The 22,671-nt window shown below is 47.2% G+C and overlaps 1 protein-coding gene across 4 annotated transcripts in view; it reads left to right on the forward strand.

The window, feature by feature from the left end:
• Positions 1–22,671, forward strand: part of Atp7b (ATPase copper transporting beta) — a 65,166-nt gene that overhangs the window by 35,470 nt on the left and 7,025 nt on the right. For all 4 annotated transcript variants that reach the window (XM_055593384.1, XM_055593383.1, XM_055593386.1 and 1 more), the window contains 13 exons: positions 525–764; positions 3,623–3,786; positions 7,375–7,536; positions 9,538–9,614; positions 11,198–11,372; positions 12,711–12,944; positions 13,544–13,635; positions 14,144–14,271; positions 14,380–14,534; positions 14,952–15,086; positions 17,658–17,852; positions 19,281–19,463; positions 20,409–20,562. In XM_055593384.1, coding sequence (XP_055449359.1) covers positions 525–764; positions 3,623–3,786; positions 7,375–7,536; positions 9,538–9,614; positions 11,198–11,372; positions 12,711–12,944; positions 13,544–13,635; positions 14,144–14,271; positions 14,380–14,534; positions 14,952–15,086; positions 17,658–17,852; positions 19,281–19,463; positions 20,409–20,562 — 2,094 coding nt within the window. The remainder of the gene's footprint in view (positions 1–524; positions 765–3,622; positions 3,787–7,374; positions 7,537–9,537; positions 9,615–11,197; positions 11,373–12,710; positions 12,945–13,543; positions 13,636–14,143; positions 14,272–14,379; positions 14,535–14,951; positions 15,087–17,657; positions 17,853–19,280; positions 19,464–20,408; positions 20,563–22,671) is intronic.

A 22,671-nucleotide genomic window follows, 5' to 3' on the forward strand; every position in this document is an offset into this window, starting at 1 on the left:
GCCCCCAACATCTGTAGACACGTGATGTCAACCTTTGTCCTCTACATACATGTATATCCATGTGCACCCGCACTCACATGTGTGCCCACACACATACTCATGTGCGCACATGCATACACATGCATGCACACACATGGGGAGAGAGAGAGAGACAGAGATCACGTGTACTACAAAGAAACCTAGTATCTTCAGAGGAAAATTCCATAAATATTTTTGCCAAGTTGAAGGAGAATCTATTGAAAGAACTAAACATTTTAAAAGGTTGATTTTTATCAATATAAGAGCTTTGACATCAGAAGGATGACAGCACAAAACACAGGCTTGGAGGAGACATTTGCAGTGCTTGTCACTGACAAAAGAAAATGTCACCCTAAAAGATCCAGGAGGGAGAGGCAGTGTTGGAAATACCAGTCCCCATGTCCCTTCCCACGGAGCTTTAATCTGAACATGTCATGCTCGAACCTCCTGTTGTCACAAGCAAGATTATGTCTTGCTTTCTAATTATTCCTCACATTTTATTATAGGAAACGTTCCTATTAACCATGTCAGAAACTCCATCCCTGGGAACTCTGTGCCACAAACCGTGGGTGATATACCGGGGTCTGCGCAAAAAATGGCTTCTACAAACCACGATCCTGGCCACTCGTCGGGTGCCCCACAACCCGTGGGGACAGCAGTACCACAGAAGTGCTTTGTACAGATCAGAGGCATGACCTGTGCATCCTGTGTGTCTAACATAGAAAGGAGTCTCCAGAGACATGATGGTAAGGGGCATGCAGCCATGCTGAACTTGGAAATACTTTGTCTCAACTCTCTGACTGTATTTATCAATAGCTCTGAGGATCTGGCAGCTAGCTCATCACGTGAGAATGTTGGTGTTTGTGTAATGTCCCTGTATGGTTGGCATTCAAGAATAACTGCTTAAGAAGCAGTTATTTTGTAGAGTATATCTCTGAGTACATTAGCCATGAAAACCCATTTGAAGGTCATGATATGTTCAATGGAAAGATTTCTCAATTAGCTTTTCCCAGTAATATCCAGTCTCCCACCCTCATCCCATCAATCCCTCTCTAGAAAATGAAACACCAGACTGTGCTTAGAATTGCCAGTTTCAGATACTCTTGTCCTCTTGACTCCAGAAGCTAGAAATTCTGGGTTTGCCCACCAGATGATGTTCTTTTTTGTTGTTGTTTTGTTTCTTGAGACAGTTTCTCTGTGTACTCCTGGCTGTCCTGACTTGCTTTGTAGATCAGGCTGGCCTCAAACTTACAGAGATCTGCCTGCCTCTGCCTCCCCAAGTGCTGGGATACAGGCGTGTGCCACGGTGCCCGGCTTCAGATAATGCTTATAATTGCTTCTTAAACTTGAAAGTGCAACCAAATCTTGTCCCTGTTTCTGTTTGGAAACACGTTGGTGGTGATTCCACCTGCACCAGGGCCAACCCGGTGGCTGCAGGAGGCTTCTGCTCTGACTCCTGGCCCTGGACCCGCCTTAACTTGGGAGCTTTTCCTGCCTTGTGTTCACTCCTTAAAAGTACCGCAGCTTGGGCTGGAGAGATGGCTCAGTGGTTAAGAATACTGTCTGCTCTTCCAAAGGACCCAGGTTCAATTCCCAGCACCCACATAGCAGCTCACAACTGTCTGTAACCCCAGTTCCAAGGGATCTGATGCACACATTAATGCACATAAAATAAAATTAAATAAATTATAAAAAAAAAGTACCGCAGCTCTTGCTTGGGTCATCGCCCTAAGTGGAGATGTGTTGCAGGAGGACCTCTGGCAACTGTGATCTGGCTGCAGATAAATTAAAATGTGACGTCATAGCACCTGTGTTTCTGCTCCTGACTTGAACTTCTCGCTTCTATCTTTTATGACATAAATTTTTCAAGCACATCGTGCCTTTCATTTTTTCTTCCTCTTAAACTACACAATAGTATTAGCCAGAGGGTCTATAGGTTTTTCGCTTTTGGAAATCATCAAAAGCCTGAAAAGAATAAATAAAACCACATTTGGAATTTTTTTCTCAAGTGTACAACAAGGTCATTTGCTCAACCATGTTTGTAGCAGCTTTATTTGTAATAGCCAGAAGCTAGAAACAACCCAGATGTCCCTCAATTGAGGAATGGATAAAGAAATTGTGGTACATTTACACAATGGAATACTACTCAGCAATTAAAAACAAGGAAATCATGAAATTTTCAGGCAAATGGTGGGATCTAGAAAAGATCATCCCGAGTGAGGTATCCCAGAAGCAGAAAGACACACATGGTATATACTCACTTATAAATGGGTATTAGACATATAATATAGAATAAACATACTAAAATCTGTACACCTTTCCTAATCAAGAAGGAGGAGCCTGGGTAAGATCTCAATCTTCATTTAGAAAGACAAATGGGATAGAAATTGGAAGAAGGTGAAAATAAGGAACAAGACAGGAGCCTACCCACAGAGGGCCTCTGAAAGACTCTACCCAGCAGGGTATTAAAGCAGATGCTGAGACTCATACCCAAACTTTGGACAGAGTGCAGGGAATCTTAGGAAAGAATGGGGAGACAGACCTGGAAGGGTCTGGAGCTCTACAAGGAGAACAACAGAACCAAAAAAATATGGGCTTAGGGGTCTTTTCTGAGACTGATACTCCAACCAAGGACCATACATGGAAATAACCTAGAACACTTGCACAGAGGTAGCCCATGGTAGTTCAGTGTCCCAAGTAGGTTCCATTCATGGAGATAACATAGACCATAGAGGTAGCCCGTGGCAGCTCAGACTCCAAATGGGCTTCCTAGTAAGGGGAACAGGGGCTGTCTCTGATATGAGCTCAGTGGCTGGCTCTTTGATTACCTCCTCATGAGTGGGGAGCAGCCTTACCAGGCCACAGAGGAAGACAATGCAGACAGTCCTGATGAGACCTGATAGACTAGGGTCAGAGGGAAGGAGAGGAGGACCTCCACTATGAGTGGACTGGGGAAGGGCATGGGAAGAGATGAGGGAAAGAGGGAGGGAGGGCAGGATTGGGAGGGGATGAGGGTGAGGCTGCAGCTGGGATACAAAGTGAATACATTGTAATTAAAAATTATATTAAAAAATTAAAAATTAAAAAAATTAAAAATCAAAACAAAAACAACAACAAAAAAAGAAATTTCAACTTTTCCCTTGTATATCAGAAAGGGAATGAAAAGTGTGCCCTTTCTATGGTGCAACTTGCTCAGTGTGCATCCAACAGTGGACTAGAGTTCAGATCGTTCTAAAGGCTTGCCGTCCCCAGGGGCTGGATGGGCACTTGCAATCTCATATCTACCAACTTAGTCTGACTTAACAGGTCCTCAGAAGGCTCCATTAATGTCTAAGAAGGGCTGTTCTGCAACAGTAGCTCTCTGACCTGACTCTACCTAGAATCCCCTGATTAAAGGGGCATTGGGTACCTATCCTGGGAAATACTGAGCTGCCAGGTCTGTGGTAGGAGAGGAGCCATCAAAGTTGTCCCTGGTTCCCTAAGTGATACTCATGCCAGCCAGTTTTGACAGCCATGGCTCTAGAGGGTTTCTTGGTTAAATCATGCTGACAGTATTGTCCCAGTTGCTGTGCCCAGATTCACACTTGTCACCCGATGGTTCCAGGCATTCTCTCTGTGTTGGTGGCCTTGATGTCAGGAAAGGCTGAGGTCAAGTATAATCCAGAGGTCATCCAACCACCCAGAATAGCTCAACTCATCCAGGACCTGGGCTTTGAAGCAACAGTCATGGAGGACAACACAGTGTCTGAAGGTGACATCGAACTGATTGTAAGTACAGTGGCTGTCTCCTGTAAGTACAGTGGCTGTCTCATAGAGTGGCAGCTCTCCCCCTGTGGTTTGTGCATGACCCCTTTCGGGGAGGGTGGTGTCCAACGGCCCTTTCACAGGGGTCGCCCAAGACCATCAGAAAACATGGATATTTACATCATGACTCATAACAATAGCAAAATTGCAGTTGTGAAGTAGCAACAAAATAATGTTATAGTTGGGAGGTCACCCCAACATGAGGAACTGTGTTAAGGGATCGCAAGATCAGGAAGGTTGGGAACCACTGCCCTGAGGAGTGCGGGTAAAGGAGGGTTTAGGGATGAGTTTATGACAGGTGCTGTCCTTTTGTTTGTCGGCTGCTGGGCAATATGCTTTGTTCTGTTTGACTGACGTGTTTCGTGTGTGAAGGAGGACTGGTTGTGTCAGAGAGCTAGAGGAGGCTGTCCTATTTAGTATACCCAGGGTCGGAAGGGAAAGACAGTGAAGTGAAGCTTACAAGAGTCAAGAAGGCACAAATAGCAGGCTTTGTTAAGCACGGTAAACAGGAAGGCTCGCTGTGGCACAGTTCTTCACGTCTAAAGCTCAGTTACCTGCAGGCATTTCTAGACGAAACACCCAAGTCCTCAAGGTAGTGGGCTCCATTCAATGACATATCAAGGGCTAGAGCAGGTAGATCTTGGCCTGGTATGCATAAGACCCCGGATTCCATCCTGTTTCCCCCCAAGTGAAATAACACAACAGCTGAGAGGACTAGCAGGCACACCAACGTCTGCCAGCTGAATAACCAAGAGCCTAAAACAGTAGGAGGTAAATTCCTCGGGAAGTGGTCCTCTCCACAGTAGTTTTCCCCCACTGTTGCAGTTGTATGTTAACAAGTTATTGAAACCTGTAGTTAATTCTGGTATTTGCTACATCCTCTGTTCCAATTGTGTTTGTAGAAAATGTTTTTTTTTTTTTTTTTTTTTTTTTAAACGAAGGGAGATTAAATACCCCTCCATACCAAAATGAGTACCATTGTTTTACTGAGGTCAGTGGGACCTTTACTTCCTTGTGTGTTTAATCTCTGCCATTAATGGGAAGTCAATGTTTGAAGAAAAAACATGGAGGACGTGAGGTACTTTGAGTGCCTGATAAGCGCTTTTCTCTGAAGAGCCTACCCTTTGTACTAGCTTTGGGGCTGTGCGCTGAAGGACAGAGTTAATATTTACTGGCTCCAGCAGGCATCACAGGTTGGGGAGGAACCCTGATATAGTCCTCCAGGTCTGCAGGTATAGATAGCTGGGCCCGCTGAGATGCTGCACAGAAACCCAAGTCAGGAGACGACCCGGGAGATGACTCACACCCACTCTGCATTCCTGAGGACTAGAGTTCAGATCCCTGACACAAAGTCAGATGGGCCTGGGGGGAGGGCTGCCTGTAAGGCCAGCGCTCACGACATAGCAACCATCCCTGCAGAGAATAGTCGGCCAGCTCTGGATCCAGAGACACACCTGCCTTGAAGTGAAAAGCCACCGAAGGGAGGCACCTGACATTACCTGTGTTCTCTACTCGCACATGCAAACACACATACACAGAAAATAAAATAAACATGGCCTCCTGCGGGGGTGCTTACCACCAAGCCTGACACCCTATGTTTGATCCCCAAAACCTACCCAGGGAGAGGAACCAACTCCCAAAGTTGTTCTCTTGCCTCCACGTGTGATTCCCGGAACGTGCATTCCCATATTCATTAACACACACAAGTGACTAAGTAAGCAGCATATCGGAGAAAGTGCAAGCTCTCTTAAACAGTCCTTTATTGCAGCCTTCTTTCTTTAAGCCCGCGTGTTCCTCCCAAGCCCCTTCCTTAAACATTGTCTCACTACACAGCCCTGGCTGTTTGATTTTTTGTTCACTCTTTAAGACAGGGTCTTCCTATTTAGTCTTGGCTGGCCTGAAACTTGCTCTGTAGACCAGGCTGACCTCAAACTCACAGAGAGCTCTGCCTGTTTCTGCCTCCCAAGTGCTGGGATTAAAAGCCCGTGCCACTGCCCCCGGATGAACATTTTATGTGAACTTATGTGTCTGTGTATTTGTTTGCACACGCTGAATATGTGCTCTGCCACCGATATATACCCCAACCTGAAAACTGAGCACTTAATTTATAGTCTAGGCTATCTGATGTGCCTCATCTATATCCAGCAGTGGCACGTATGTCACACTTAAAACCTCCTCCCTCCCCCACTCAGGATCATGGGACACAATGGTATGGCAGGAGTGCGTAGGCACCGGTTTATCTTCCTGCCCCGTTGCTGCAGGGACATTCGTTGGCCTGGTCTCCAACACCTTGCCTCACTGTGCAGTCCTGGGTGGCTCAGAGCAGACGCTGCAAGCAGGTTTCCAGGGTTTAAGCTTCGGTGCCACCCGTCAGTGGTGTGAGACGATGTACAAGTTAGTAAGCCTGTCAGCACTGAAGGTTAGAGGCCTCCTAGGCCTGATGACAACAGTACAGCGCCCGAGGCAGTGCCTAGCACGTTGCAAGTGTGTAATAAAGTGATTATTGCAAAAATGGAAGAGCCTAGGAGTTGTTTTGAAACATCTGTAGACTTGTTAAGTGCCTGTTCACCAGCACTGAGAGCAGAGGGGCTGTTGCCTGATGGTCTTCCCTTTCGTGTCTTGTTCTTGGGTACCAAGCTAAGCTCAATGTTGAACATGTCAGAAACAGGTAACTTCCCCTCCTGCTCCCTAATTCCAAATGGATCTCTCGTGGCTCTTTGGGCGTTTTCTATTCTGGAACTCTGCACACTTCGAAGTGCAGTTAGTCACATTGTCCTGATTTTCACCACCCCCCTCCCAAAGCTCTGCATCAGCTGCCAGCTTAGCAACACGTTTAGATGCTTGCTCCTGAGCCCGCCTGCTCCGGACCCAACCAGTGTTGCACATTTGCCTCCTCCCTTGTGTACCCCATTCCCTGCCAGGCCTGGCTGCTGAGGGCTGCCCAAATACCTCATGCTGTGTTGCCTTCACCTCTCAACACCCTCTCCACCCTCTCATATTCTACCCCCTCCATCAGTCGTTTTCTAAGTCCTGTTATCAGGATAACGCAGTAATGACATAGTCTCCATTGGAACTAGCAGGGCACCAGATAAAGTTCCATATAAAGGCTGCAGACCAGGTACCAGTGGCACTTGAAACTGAAAACTGTTAGGAGTTCCAAAGATGCACGCCTTTAATCCCAACACTTGGGAGGCAGAGGCAGCCAGATCTCTGAGTTTGAGGCCATCCTGCTCTACAGAGTGAGTGCAAAGGTGAACTTCCATATACTTGATATGTAATGTTGCTGGTGAGAAAAGACAATGCAGAGTGTCTTCTAAAAGCCCATTCTTAGTTGAAAGCCAAATCTTGGTCTGCAGCCACTGGCTAAATGGTTGCTATTGCCTACACTGGAGTTGGTAAAGCCGCAGAAGCCTCTCGGGGACTGATAGGGATGGACTCCTGCACATGGACTTCGGAGTGTAGTGTTTGTGGAGGGTGAAGTAGCTGCTTGTTCCTCAGGTACCTTGGAAAGGCTCCCTTCAGTCTTGGCATTTTTGTCCCCCTGTCTTGCAGATCACAGGGATGACCTGCGCTTCTTGTGTTCACAACATAGAGTCCAGGCTCACGAGGACAAATGGCATCACCTACGCCTCTGTGGCCCTTGCTACAAGCAAAGCCCATGTGAAGTTTGATCCTGAAATCATTGGCCCACGTGATATCATAAAGATCATTGAGGTACTTAATTTCTGAAAACTTTGTATCCACTTTTACAAAGCAGTAATACATAATCATTGGAGAGATGTAGTTAAGCCGTATTAAAGCATCATCTACAAGTCAAGAGTTGCAAGGGCAGTCACTTAATTAATTGAAAATGGTCAGAAAATAGAGGTGAGCAGCGTGTCAGTGAATGGGTGAGAAAGGGATAAGGCCAGGCTGCCAAGGGGCCTAGCTCGTGAGGGTGTTTTCTGTGCAAGCCTGACAACTCCAGTTTGATCCCTGGAACCCATGGAAGGCAACCACTGACTCCCCAAAGCCATTATTCCTTCCACATATGTCTGCATACGTACACACAGATTTTTTGTTTTTTTGTTTTTTTTTTTTAAAGAAAGAGATGAAAGGGAAAAGACATTGCCACTTTTAGTTTTAACTGTTTCCTGAAAATCATCAGCCTTGACAAGATACGTGGTGTGGAGGGGTAAGTTGCCCACTGGCCATTTAAACATATTGTTTCTACCTGTGCCAGGTGTGTGCAGACTCAGGATGCTGGCACTAGACAGTAATTCCACATTCCGCTCCCTGCTAGGCTTGTAGGAGAATGTGGTCATCTTGCCTTAGGAAACCAAAGGGTTCACAACTGTCCTTCCTCCCATTTCCCCCTTAATGTCTCTATTATACCAGATCTTGAGAGAGTGAGCATCCACGGTGATTGGCGTGGGTTGAGACAGTCCAAGTAAGTAAGATTGATCTGAAGCAGCCAGTGAGATGACTGCTTATGAAATCAAATGCTACATCAGCTTAATTTTCTCTTCTGTGGCCATGTGTGTAGAGAGAGGTATTTGTTGTGTGGCCCAGCAGAGCTTGTGGGTATGGATGTGCTGCTGCTGTTTCCATATAAGTAGACTGGCTAACTTCACTGCTTCTTCATTCCATGAGGACAGTGCTTCAGGGAAGCTAAGTTCTTGCTCACTGATACCCAGCTCCCTACAGCCAAGATGGCAGTCCCAACTCAGGTCCCATGCCACTGTACCCTAACGCTTAGAGAACTGTGTCCACATATCTCCTGTGGGGCCAAGGAGTCAACACGATGCTATGAACAGGAAGGAGAGTTCTAGGTGGGGGTCTTCAAGCATGTCTCATGTTCATGTTGACTTCTCCTTAGCTGCCTCTACCCTGCTCAGAGATTTGGTGCAGACTCCTGAACTTCTGTGCTCAGTGGAGAAATAATTTAAGTCTGGCTTCCAGGCTTGTAACTCGGGGGCCTCTTTTCCTGATACAGCTAGGCTAGAATTAGTTATTAGAGTATTTGTCTTTATTGCCTTTACTGCTCTCCTAACCATGACATGTCACTTTGGAGATGCTCAGTGCCAGCATTCTGGGCCGTCTTTATGATGGTGACAAGCATTCCCTGCCAGGTCTCCTGGTGTGTCCTCACAGAGAGCAGCAGAGATGCAATGCTCAGGTGAAGGTGGGGGCAGCAGAGCTTGAATCGCTGCAGGTGTGAGGTACAGTCTGTCAGGACATCGAGAAGGCCATTCTTCAAGTAGTGAGGCCCTGAACACAGTAGGAAGTTGCTGGGCCCAGAAGCCTAGAGACCTACGCTCTGCACCTGCTTCTTCAGCATGCTTGTTGTATTCTCTCTGACCTTCACTTTCTCGTGCGTTGGTGAAGTACCAGACTGCAAGGCATCCGGAATTCTTTAAGCTCAAGAATCTCTTAAAGTCAACCCTGGTCAGCTTTGGGACCCATTGAAGTGTATGTGACAGTACTAACTGCCTTTACTTACAGTAGGGAGAGAATTTGCATTCAGTGCCATGGCTTCAGGGTGGTAAAGTCTCTCAGCACAGAGCATACTGAACTCTGAAGAGGGTTTGGCAGCCATTTTGGACGAGAACATCACGAGAAGAAAACTTTAGGTCACCAGAGGAACTTTGAGATTTTAATTTCCAGTGCTGGAAATGCATATTTTAACTAGAACCTTTCCCTCTTGCTCCCCACCCCTCTTCTTTTCATCACAAGGAAATTGGCTTTCATGCTTCGCTGGCCCCGAGAACTCCCAGCGCTCATCACTTGGACCACAAGATGGAAATAAAACAGTAGGTAGAAAACAGAAGGTGAAGCAGTAGCCCTAAGTCTCTATCCTCTTCCCACTGACCGTGACTCATGCAAATGCTGCCATGCTCAGCTGTGGCCCTACTACCCCAACTTCCTGAGTTGCCTTCAGCCTGGATCATTGCCTTTTACTGTGGTGATGTCAGCAGCTGGAACCATGCCATCTGTAGACGTTTCTAGATATTGACACCATCTGTGTCTGCACTGCCCTTCTGCCTTAAACTTAAGCCTGCAGTACACTTAAAGTACTTGGTAGTGTGCTGTAAATGTGCTATGTGGGTGCATTTAAATGAGTATAGAACTGAGGTTTTTTATTTTGTTTTTTTTTTTAAACTACTTTCATTTTTTAATTTAGTTTAAAAATTTAAACTACTTTAAATAGCCACATATAATTGGTGGCTAAATGTTTAATGCTACTATTAAGTTTCATTAATTTTAACTCCTTTAAATAGTCACCTGTAGTTGGTGGCTTAGGCTAGGATGAAGGGGTTGGCTTTTTTTTTTTTTTTTTTTTTTTTACAGTGTATTTATGCTTTATTTGTGTAAGTTCTAGAAGTAGAATCTGAAAACAGTCTTCAGAGCTACGTGGAAAGAAAATGGGAAGGGCAGGAGCTCAGTGATAGAGAGTGTGTGCTTGGCATGCCCAAGGCCCCAGAATTTCCAGCCCAAATAGTGGTGGGGGTGGGGTGGCCTAGGATGCGGATGTAGGTTAATTCATTCTTTCAGAGGGTCCCTTACTCTTCCTACACACTTGAAGGCTGCTGTTGTATACAGGGCAGTGCCTTAGAGTAGCCCCGTGCTTGCTGGGAAAGGGAGAATGACCTATGACATCAGTGGCTTTGGCTTAGGCAAATTCCAGAAAGTCTAGGAAGCAGGAGACCCAGGATTTGCAACTCAGAAAAGTGTGCCAAGCTAACAGTGTCAGTGGGGAGTGGGGGATCTTCTGGGGCTTTGGTGGTGCCCGCAGCTTGGTTCATTTGGCTTGCCTGGGATGCAGGGGACTGGCAGGTGAGGGTTTGGGAACCAGTTGGGTGGCCTCTGGCAGTAGCCTGAGCATTCAGGACTTCGGGATCTACATCAGGATGCAGAACTCAAGAGACCCTTCTGTGGAGATTCAGGCTGCCTGTTTGGGATATCATGCATGTAGCTCACCGAGCCACAGCTGTCGCCGGTGACCTTTGGTTTCTGGCTTTTGTGTTTACTGACAGGCGCACGCATCTCATCCTCCTATTTTAACTAAGTTGCTTAAAAATGGAATGTCAGCTAGGCTTTTACTGCTAAAATGCTGTTTCCATCCATTTCTTGCATTGAGGGGAATCTAGGTAAGGGAACTCTAGGCAGCTATTGACTTAAGAGTGGTAACCTCTCTGGGGCTAGCTCTTGTCTTCCAGGCCCTGGTTACTGCACCTAAATTGGTGGTCACAAGCTTATGCAAAGGCTGGGCTGAGCCCAAAAGTCATTCTAGCAATGGTTGGCCCTTCAGATGTCAGGGGTGAGCCTCGTAAGTCTGATCTAATCCCTGTGCCAAGTGGTTGTGACGTGTCTGTGTTGCTGTGCTGCCTTCCAGGTGGAAAAAGTCCTTCCTGTGCAGCCTGGTGTTTGGCATTCCTGTCATGGGCTTGATGATCTACATGCTAATCCCCAGCAGTAAGCCTCACGAGACGATGGTCCTGGACCACAACATCATCCCGGGACTGTCCGTTCTAAATCTCACCTTCTTCATCTTGTGCACCTTTGTCCAAGTATGTACCGGAAAGCTGGGCAAGCCTCTGCCCAGGCACGGCTAATGGATCTCTGCTCTTTGACTGTGTTAACAGCCCTTTAGCTTGGCTCCAGCAGAACTTCATTATGCTGCCTCACCTCTGGGGAGCTGCCGCTGTTATTTCTGTCTTGTGACTAGGGGGAGGCTAGTCACAAGGGCGGCTGCAAATGTGGGAACTCAGAAAGGCCTGGTTTCGCTGTCACCTTCACAGATAATTGCAAGTGACTGAAACTTGTCAGAACAGCCACCCTCTCTTTGTAAGCTTGCTGAGCCTGTCTATCCATGGTGTGTGTGTGTGTGTGTGTGTGTGTGTGCGCTACACCTGACAAGACTCAGGACCTCGTACATGCAAGGCCAGTGTGCCATTACTCACTCACACCTCAAGTCCCCATTTCCCTAAAATTTAGTTTAGTTCACTTTTGTTAGAATTTTCAGATTGATGTCCCCAGAGCTCATGCTTCTCTCCCGTGTTCTTTCCCACAAGGCAATGCGATTGCCTTTGGGTGAAGTTACCATTTAACACAGCCAGGCTTTGTGGATCATCTGCTGTGCGTGCATGCATATATATGCATGGGGAATGTCTGCATTTTGACATCTAAAACTAGGACTATTTGGGGCTGAGCTAGGACAAACTAGGACATTTGTGGGCTGAGCTATTTCTGTATATTTTCTTTTTAACTGAAAATGTGCTTTGCCCATATTGTAAGTAATTGAGCAATATTGACGCAAAGGAAATGTACTCTGGCCGATTATACCCTCCTGTGGTCCAGTCTTGTTCCTCAGTAATGCTGCCATGTCTTGTATCTCTGTCATATCTCACCTTTGTAGAGAAAACATGTCTCTCCATCCCCCCCCTCTCTCTGTGGTGTGTGTGTAGGTTTCTGTGTGTGTATGCATGCTCATATGACACAGACACAGATGTTTGTTAATGCGAGTGGGGTCATGTGAGAGCACTAATGGATGCTGGCTTTTTTATTTGAATCATGGACATATTTTACGTTATTACTTTACCTTCTCTTTGGAGACCATTCACAATATAAGTGAGCCATCATCATAGCTACCATTGTCTTATTCTGGACATTTCCATGGTATGCCTGCGTTTTAAGTCTGATATCCTCCATCACCCATTTCTGTGGCCAGTGGTACTCTGAATGAGAAAGTGTGCTTCATGGGAGGCTGAGGCAGAGGGGGTGCCATCACTATCAGACAGTCCTCCAGAACAGAGGGATAGCAGATATGTCCGTGAACTAGAATGCTCACCATCGTGAGGCTGGATCTCCCCATTCCCTGTGCAACCCTTGCCCTCTCTGTCTTTCAGTTCCTGGGTGGGTGGTACTTCTATGTACAAGCCTACAAATCTCTGAGACACAAGTCAGCCAACATGGACGTGCTCATCGTACTGGCCACCACCATTGCCTACGCCTACTCCCTGGTCATCCTGGTGGTTGCAGTGGCCGAGAAGGCCGAGAAGAGCCCCGTGACCTTCTTTGACACGCCCCCCATGCTCTTCGTGTTCATCGCCCTGGGGCGGTGGCTGGAGCACGTGGCAAAGGTAGCAATGGCTTCGGGTTAAGAAAGGAGCTGTTCCTTCGGTAATCTGAGCCCCCCCCCCCCATCTGCAACTACTAATTACACCGTAGAGAAAAGCAAAGAGGAATCTGAACCCCGAGTAATTAGGGGCTCTGCAGTCACTAATCTGCCAGTTGGTTGTTTCTTTTGAAATCCCAGCTAATCTGGCTAATTAGTAAAACCTTTGTTGGGGTAATTGTGTAGAGGAATAAACCCTGAACTCCCTGCCAGAGCTCATGTGGGCTCTTAGTGCCTAATGGATTGTATTAGTTATTGTAGGAATCCGCACCTCCACCTCAGGGCAGGGTGATGGTTAGTGCTCTGCAGTGGAGCCTGTTAGAGGGGAAGGACATTGTATGGAAGGTGATAGAAAATGGCCTTCAGGCAGACTGGAACTGTTTTCACCTGAAATGGAATTCCAAGTGCTGCTTTGGCGGGGCTGGGCTGGGCTTTCCTTGTGACACTGGCATGTGAGGCAGCTGCTTTATCGGTGTGGCTGTCTTTTGCACCAGCCACCTTTGGCAGCACACTTTTGAGTGTCAGCCTGGGCTTGGACAGTCAGCTCTTATTCTTATTTCCTAGAGCAAAACTTCAGAAGCCCTTGCAAAGCTCATGTCGCTCCAAGCCACGGAAGCCACAGTTGTGACCCTTGGTGGGGACAATGTGATTCTCAGGTGGGTTGTGTCCATCAGCAGAGCCTGGATCTTTTCACATCACAGAGAGTGATCATCCTGTAGTTAATGACATGTTCAGGTCCCGTAGTCATTTGCCTGAAGCGCTGGCTTGTGCCTGCCTGCATTGGCTCCTGAATGCTCTCCCACATTCGAACCACTGACCTTCCTAAAGGTCTCTGTTGTACCAACCTGTCTTCACTGCTGTGTAGTGGAATGCTTCAGCAACTCCCTGCTCTCCTAGGATATAGTCTGCAGCCCTTGGCATGGCAGTGGGACTCTGCTAACAACTGTGCACTCCCCTCTTGAGCTTAGCCTCATCCGGTACTCGGTGGGAAGCAAGTGTAACCATCCCTCAGCATCCATGAAATTTGGTTCTAGGATCCTCAGTCAATAGGGGGCTATGAGACATAGATGCATAGGGCTAGCTGTAAATGGTCCAGCAGTTAGAATCTAGAACCCGGTCTGATTTTAGAGGAGAAGGATGTTATCTGCGAGCCTTCTGTTGCAGAGAGGAGCAAGTGCCCATGGAACTGGTGCAGCGAGGTGATATCATCAAGGTTGTTCCTGGGGGCAAGTTCCCAGTGGATGGGAAAGTCCTGGAAGGCAATACCATGGCAGATGAGTCCCTCATCACAGGTTAGGTGGCTTGTTGTATGTTCCCTTTGGCAGGTGTCATGGTAGTCATAGGTCCATGTGATGCTGAGGGTGCTGAGTGAGTACAGACTTTTGTCTCTTATTCTCCAGGAGAGGCCATGCCGGTCACCAAGAAACCTGGGAGCATAGTGATTGCTGGCTCTATAAATGCTCATGGCTCAGTTCTCATCAAAGCTACCCACGTAGGCAACGACACTACTTTGGCGCAGATTGTAAAATTGGTGGAAGAAGCCCAGATGTCAAAGGTAATGATGAACCTTAAAACACAGAGAAACCATTTCCTTTGAGAAATGGTCTCAAGGAGATTTAGCTCAGTGGGTAGACCACCAGCCTAGCCTACCGGAGGACCTGAATCCCGTCTCCAGCACTAACTAGAATGGAATGGAGCCGGACTCCTTAGAGTCTCAATTGGTCCAGAGGTGGAAGCTGAAAAGGCAGGACTTCAAGCTCACCCTGGGCCTTAGTCAGCTCCAGACTAGCTGGGTTACAGTAAACCCTGCCTCAAAACAAAACAAATGAGAAATGATCTCAAAGGTTCATAGCACCAAGTAGAGACCAATTCCTAAACATAGCAATGGAGGGGGCTCGGATCCAAACCGTTCGTTCACACGTCTGTCTTTGTAGGTTGTAACCTCCTGTGGTCTTAATGCTTTATTTTATAGGCACCCATTCAGCAACTGGCTGACCGGTTTAGTGGATATTTTGTCCCATTTATCATCATCATTTCAACCTTAACATTGGTGGTATGGATTGTCATCGGTTTTGTCGATTTTGGTGTTGTTCAGAAATACTTCCCTGTAAGTCGAATGCCTTGGACAGGGTGGTTGTCCCGCTTTCAGTAACTAACCTACTGCCATTAATCCTGTTCTTTTGTGTCTTAGATTCACTGGGCTGTAAATAGCCATTTTGTTGTGTTTGCTTCTTTTCCTTATTATCAGCAAAATCTCAGTCATGGTGGGATGACTGTGTACCCCTGAAGGTCATTATTGATGCTGCTCATTGAAGGTCAGGAGTACAGCTCAGTGCCAGAGTGCTCACCGAGCGTGTGCAAGGCCCTGGGTTCCATCATTGCACGGGTACCCATGTGCACAAATGTCCTTTGCTTTCTACTCAGAGACAATTTCCATGACATCATTTGGCTCCCAGCTGGAATGCTTTAAGGATCTACAATTTGCAATTTATTGACCATTTTGAGTTTACAAGACGTATGTTATAGAAGATAGACCACAATTTTGATGGCACAAGACTATGCTAGGTCTTAGGGGGGAAATGTTTTTTGTTTTTTTTTTTTTCTCTTTATAATCACTAACACCACTTACATTCACTAACACCAGATCTAATATCTTACCTTCTCAAGCAATAATGCTTATCGGCAAAGCCTCTTGATAATTAAACATTTATTTAACAGAAGAGTAAGGAGATGTACATTTTCTAATTTTAAGAAGCAGGTGAAGAACACTATCTTAGGAAATACTGTTTTATCAGACTTCAAAAATTAATGGAAAAATCAGTGTATGCTCAAAAGTATGTGCTTAAGAAACAAGAACTAATTCCCAAGGACACTTAGCAGTGTCTGAAGACATTGCAGTTTTCATGAATGGGGTGCTACATACATCTGACACTTGGAGGCCAGGTCAGGACCCCACAATTAAGAGGCCATGAGGACCCCACAGTTAAGAGGGACTGAATAGCTAAGGACCTAGCAATGCCACCAACTTCCGAATGGGTGGAGCGTCATTTCCTCTTATGACAGGGCTTATTTTAGTTTAGAGTCATGCAGTAAGGAACTAAAGACAGAGCCGGTTTCTTCTCTTAAAATGGTTTCTGCTTGAAGATACAGGTATATCAGGCAGGGTGCATGCCGTTGGCTAAGATGTCCTGTTCTCCCTCAGTGTTTGTATTTTAAGTTGAAAAGGTCTGAGGTCAGTGCTCTTGTCATCTAAGCAGCCCTCTCGCTCTCAGGAGCCACCTGTGAATGTGGCCCTGGAATCGGCAGCAGCTGTGCCCAGCCTGTCAGGGGCTCTGATTTTTGTGAAGTTGGGAGTATTCGGTTCTCTGCTCTTCCATGCTTTGCCTACTTACTGTGATTCTTTTGTTTTTATTTGCAAAATCAGTGTGTGCTGCATCACTGTGGCAAGAATGAATGACATTTGCAGGGAGGGTTGTGTTACTTTCCAGAAGTCTACCAGTGCCACTGAAATGGCAGGTGTCATTTTAATAAGAATGACTGTAAAAAAAAGAATCAGTCCATCTTTATCTCTTAAGATCACATATGTGTTAAGGAGTATGCCCTTTTACACTAGCACAGCAGTTTCTATGAAAATTAAATGACCTGTACAGTATACCTTATTTTAGAATGAAAGGATAAAGGATGTAAAGAAGTTGTAACTTGTGTTCTCAACTCAGAAAACACACTTTTATTGTAACGAGTGAGCATCCTGGCTCTTAGTATAATGCTCCACGACATTGCGAGAATGCAACAAGAGGAAGAGCCCAGACAGCAAGTAATAGTTTCACTTTGCGCCCCCGCACCGCACAGCAGACCTCTGCTTTTTTTGTCTGGGTGATGAAAGATGTTCAGAAGAGTAAAAGGGTAGCTGTAAGTTCTGTTACTAGGAGTGATCCCAGCATTACCCTTGGCAGCTTCCTGTGGCTAATACGTTAGGTGGAGAATTTACTAGCGTGAGTAAGACACAGCATGCTTCATCAGGTTCCACTCTGTCACTGACACTGTCCACATCAGTACATGGAGCTTGCACGTCATCTTTCTACAATCCCTAACAATCCTTCTACAATTCAGCCTATAGCTGAATTGACCAGTTCCCTTTAGGTTGTTCCCAGGTTTTGCTATTACAAAAAGAATGCAGTGATATCATCTGAACGTAGAGTCTTTGGAGAGCTACTAAGCTTTTGTAATAATGAAGCCAAAAATAATGAAGCCTTGGTGGTTGTAACCTCTAATCTGCTGGGCCGTTGCTGTTCTGTACAGACATCTGTGTGTGTGCCCAGACTGCCTCGTTTATAAGCACAAAGCACTTCGTGAGTTACTTCCATCACCATTTATAGCTGGGGAAGCTGGGGCAAAGAGGGGTGGAGTCGGCATCAGAGCTGGGGTCTAACCTCTGTGCTCTAACTCCTGAGACTGTGCTCCATCAGGGTCTGACATGACTGTTCCTGGTCCACCTCGCCTCTTTGGGGGAAGCTCCAGGGAGAAGTTGGGGCAGTAGGAAGTGGGTCAGTAAAGGCTTTTCTGGTACGGGAGCCGCACGGAATACAGTCATGTTCCCCAAACTCAGCTCACTGCGTCCTCAGCTCTCACTGGCCCCTGAGCTGGGCTCAGGTTCCACCTGATGTTTCTCTCTCTGCAGAACCCCAACAAGCATATCTCGCAGACAGAGGTGATCATCCGCTTTGCCTTCCAGACGTCCATCACTGTGCTCTGCATCGCCTGCCCCTGCTCCTTGGGGCTGGCCACGCCCACAGCAGTTATGGTGGGCACTGGGGTGGCTGCCCAGAACGGTGTCCTAATCAAAGGAGGCAAGCCCCTGGAGATGGCACACAAGGTGGGCCCCTGTCAGGTCCTGGCTGTTCTCTATGGGAGCTTGGATAGCAGCTTTTACAGAGTCCTTATAAAAACAAGGTCGCTTTACTGTTTGAGAGAAAAGCCTGGGAGCAAATGTTGAGGCCTGGAGTGGGAAGCTTCCTGGCAGTGACAGCAAAAGCAGCAGCGGCAGCTAGCTAATGGTTGTGCAGGTCATTGCTTCGTGGACATGCACCGACTCTGTCTCATGTGGCAGATGTGATTCATTCCCGTTTTATAGATGAAGAGGCGACAGCAGAAGCAGGTCAGGTAACCTGCCCAGAAGCCTGAAGCTGGTAACAGAGTTGCCTGCTCAGGTGTTGGGGATTAGCACAGCCCGGTGACTGGGGTGGAAGAGTGATGGTGTATAGGCTAGAGTGGTGATGCATACCTGTAGTCCCAAGCTGTCAGGGGGCTGAGGCAGAAGGATCATGAGTTCAAGTTGTACCTGAGCTGCTTAGTGAGACCATATCTAAGAAAACAAAAGTCTTTCTTTAGCCCAGCCCACTAGTCCACACTCCTATTCATTCTTCACCATTTGCCACACACTTACTGCACCATTAGTCATGGCTCCTAGCTTCCAAGGAACTTGCAACATATTGGGAAGGACAGGTATCCAAATACTGAGTATTAGGAAGACAGCTCCAACAGGACACTGTACTGGGGCCTAGCCTATTCAGGAGTCCTTCTAGCGCTGGTGGTCTGGGAAGTTGAGCAAGAGCTAGGCAGATGAAGTGGTAGTGGGGGTGTTGCTGCAGCAGGGTAGTAGGGGGGGAAGAGGATGTGAGAAGGCCATGCAGCTGTGTTGCTTCTAAGCTCCATGAAGTCCACCGTGCTTTTCCTCACCGTGTGACGCTGGTGTTCAGCCTGAAAGCACCTGGAGACATCTTGTTGAATAAACTTATGAGCAACTAGAAGAAATTCTGAGACAGAAAAAGTGTTGAGGGAAGGGCCAGGTATAAACACTAGAAGGATCACATAGTAGAGGAGGGTGCTCCTTTGAGCCACTCAGTTGCATGCCGGGAAAGTCAAGCTGGCTGTACAGTAAGGGTTGAGTATGGAAGGCTGGGATCTTTGGAGGGAGAAGATCAGTTGACAGTGGTGAGGGCAGAGGTCAGCATGACTTTGGAATTCAAACAGTGTATCTGCTGCTCTTGGATCCGGGCCTGAACAGAACGTCCTGCTGCCCTGTTTGATCAAAGGGAAGGGACAGTGAAGCTGTAGACTGGCAGATGGGTAATGGTTTCTTGGTCTTAGCAGTTGTTGCCTGCAAAGAGTCAGACTGAGGAGTTAGGGAGTTAACAATAGTTCCCTCCCTGCCCAAGGAAGGTTGGGAGAAGCTCTGCCTCAGGACATGGGTACTGTGAAAGCTGCTTCCATGTTAATTCCTGACATGAAATTGTTCTTGTAGATAAAGACGGTGATGTTTGACAAAACTGGCACCATTACCCATGGGGTCCCCAAAGTCATGCGGTTCCTGCTGCTTGTGGACATGGCTTCACTGTCCCTCAGGAAGGTTCTGGCTGTGGTGGGCACCGCAGAGGCCAGTAGCGAGCACCCCTTAGGTGTGGCGGTCACTAAATACTGCAAAGAGGTAAGCAGACTTGGCATTGCACCGCCTCTCTCTCGTCAGCCTTGTCCTCCCTTACCTTGCCACATGCTTGCTTAGCTGCCTTGCAGGAGGTCTTCTCTGGTAGACGGGGCTTGCACTGGCCCTATCACAGTTATTTGTAGAACAAGTGGATAACATCAGGCTCAGGGCAGAGTGAGTGAGATGGGACCCCTTTGCCTTCTGAGAACCCAAGTCAGAGGCAGGGGGTGAGGGGTACTCTTTTATATGACTAGGGTGAGTGGACACAGCGTTCATTAGAATTACCTGGGAAAAGCCCAGACTTGAGGGGTTTTAGAGAATCAGTGTACCCTGCCTTCTGTCCTAGAGCAGGTTCTGTTTCTTGGAGGCAGTGGAGTGGATCAGGGACTATGCTGACAGTGTCTCGATGGCTTGAGCAAAAATTTATCATTGATGTACCTCAGAAAAACACTGATAAGGGGATGTAAGAGAAATTCCATTCGGTGCTTGTCTCTCATGGGGGGTCAGCACACTGCTGTTTGACATCCATCCATATGGGCCAGGAGGAAGACTTACGCTTGCTTGCTGATCCGATGACTTGCACCACTCCTGATCCCTTCCCTGGGTACCACATGTGGGCAGTGATCCATCTGGCAGCTTCACAATAGCCTTGCCATTCACCACTTACACATTCTCATAATGTCATCACTTCCAGCCTGGAAATATCTGTGTGGTCTGAGGTGAATGGACCCTTCTCTTAGAGCGGTGGCCTGCCGGGTCACGAGGTATCCACCTGGGGGGATTTAGCTGTCGAGCCTGGTTCAGGTTGACCACCAACCCTGACTCCGATAAGGGGTTGCTTGCTTGCTTGCTGAGCTCATAGTGTGTTTCCCCACCTTTGCCTTTCCTCCCTCCTCCCTCTCCTGTCTTGCTGCCCTCACCCATCCAGTCTCTCTCCTGCTTCCACAGGAACTTGGGACAGAGACCCTGGGATACTGCACAGACTTCCAGGCGGTGCCAGGCTGTGGAATTGGCTGTAAAGTTAGCAATGTGGAAGGCATCCTGGCCCACAGCGATGCGACTGGGCACCTCAAGGGGGTAGGCCACCCTCCCACGGGAAAAGGTATTCCTTACTTGGTCCCTCCTGGATCTCTTGTGGCCGGACCCGTCTTGGGTGAGAGTGGTAGCGAGCCAAACCATGCCAGACCCACCTGTGGGATTTTCCCTGCTGTAGCCATGGGAGGCTGATGGCTGGCCACCCCGTGCCTTGCCTACCCCGGGAATGCCTGCTGCTTCTCTTGCATGCTTTGCTAAGTCTAAATTTTTTAATCTATTTTGTTTGGCTTTTTGGCTTTGTGATGAGTTTTGCTGTGTGAGTTTCCAACTTGGGACTCCCCCCTCAGCCTTCCAGGTAGCTGAGGTGATAGTGTATAGTACTGTCCCTGGCTTGATGCCTCAAGACTGATGCTTACAGAGGCCAAAGTGGCATAGGACTTAGATCCATAGTTAGTCCTCCCCTGGAATTTCATCTTTCTTACTCCAAATTGACTTTTCTTCCCATAGCTACAGGGTAGCAGGTGGTACCTGCTTTTGTCCTTCCTGTTTCTTTCCCACCTGGGTGATCTCCAGTGTGCTGCATAGTGTTTTCAGAGCTCATCAAAAGCAAGGGAAGTGGAAAATAGTCTGTCTACACCAAGAAAAGACCCTGCTCAGTGGCAGGTGCTGCTTTCAGTTTATTATTATTATTATTATCATTATTGACAAGGTCTCCCGGTATAGCCTGTACCCCACCTTGTCTGCCTGGCTGCCTTCCTAACTTCCTTCTTCATTCCTCTGTGTATATGGTGTGTGCATAAATGTGTTCATGTATGTGTGTGTGTGTTTCAGGGGCATGCTTATGTGTGTGCATGCAGAGGCCCAGGCATGTTGTTAGGTACCCTGTTCCATCAACCTCCAACTTATCCCTTGGAGGGTCCCTTGCTGAACCTGAAGCTCACTGTCTTGGGCTAGGCTGGCAGGCCAGCAAGCTGCAGTGATTTTCCTGTCTGCTCCCTCCTAGTTCTGAGGTACAGGTGTGCCAGGTGGCCAGGCTTTTACTACATTAGTGTGGGGTAGCCAAACTCAGGTTCTCAAGCTTGCCTGTGAGCCATCTCCCTGGCCTGACATATTTTATCTGAGGACATTTTCTAGCCATTGCATTCAACTGGTAGAGAGGGTGTCAAATGCCCCCAAATGCTTAATCTTTATTCAGGAGATGTTATTAGATGTCCTGTGCTGCCTTTTAAGTTGAGAGCTCTCAGGTGCCTTTTCCGTTAGACCATCCAGAAGCTGGGTAGTGTCTCATCAGGGGCACATGCTGTTAGAAAGTGGCAGATGAAACGCCACCTGTGCTTTCTGGAGGCACAGTTTTAGAGTATGTCATAGAGGCTGGCTGTGCTGCACGCCTGCAGTTCCAGCGCTTGGGAGATGGGGCAGGGCAGGAGTACGAGGCCAACCTATACTACATTGTTATGGAAGATTCCAGCAAGCAAGAATCAAACACACACACTCTCTCTCTCTCTCTCTCTCTCTCTCTCTCTCTCACTCTCTCACTACATTACAGCGAACATTACAGCAAGCAAGAATCAAACACACACACACTCTCACACACAGACACTTTCTTACAGCTTTTATAAATCAGATAATGGGAAGTCTTTGAGCTCCATGCCCACCAAAAAGGAGTTTCTTCACAGGCTTGGTTACCGAAAGAGAAATTGCAGAAATAAATATCTCTGCAGGTGGGTGTTTTACAGGTAGCAATAACATATGCAGACATTTGCAGGTGGCAACAAGAAGAATTCCTCTCTCAGCACGTAGGACCTACAGTGTGGCCTTTGCACAGAGAACTTCAAGAGTCACTTCTTCAGGTGCTCTCTGCACATGCCTGTCTTTCAAAGATAAGGACTAGGGGCCTCATGGTGCAGGAAGAAAATCGGGATGCTTGAGGCGAGACTTTAACCCACACTGCTTCTTTGAACACAATCATAGATTTTAGGCATGAATTTCTAAGTTTCTGGGCTGTCATCATACACAGCAGACATTTGATTTTGTTAGATGCATACATAGAAGTACTACATACATATTTGTGTCTCCTCATCTCATCAATATAAGACACTGTCTCAGAAGATAGTGTGCATATGTATGAAACAGACTTACCTGATTTTGTTGATTCCCTTTGGGCCATCTATAATCT

This window comes from Psammomys obesus, unplaced genomic scaffold, assembly GCF_907164565.1.
Source record: "Psammomys obesus unplaced genomic scaffold, mPsaObe1.curated_primary_1811, whole genome shotgun sequence".
In the NCBI taxonomy this organism is placed as follows: Eukaryota; Metazoa; Chordata; class Mammalia; order Rodentia; family Muridae; genus Psammomys; species Psammomys obesus.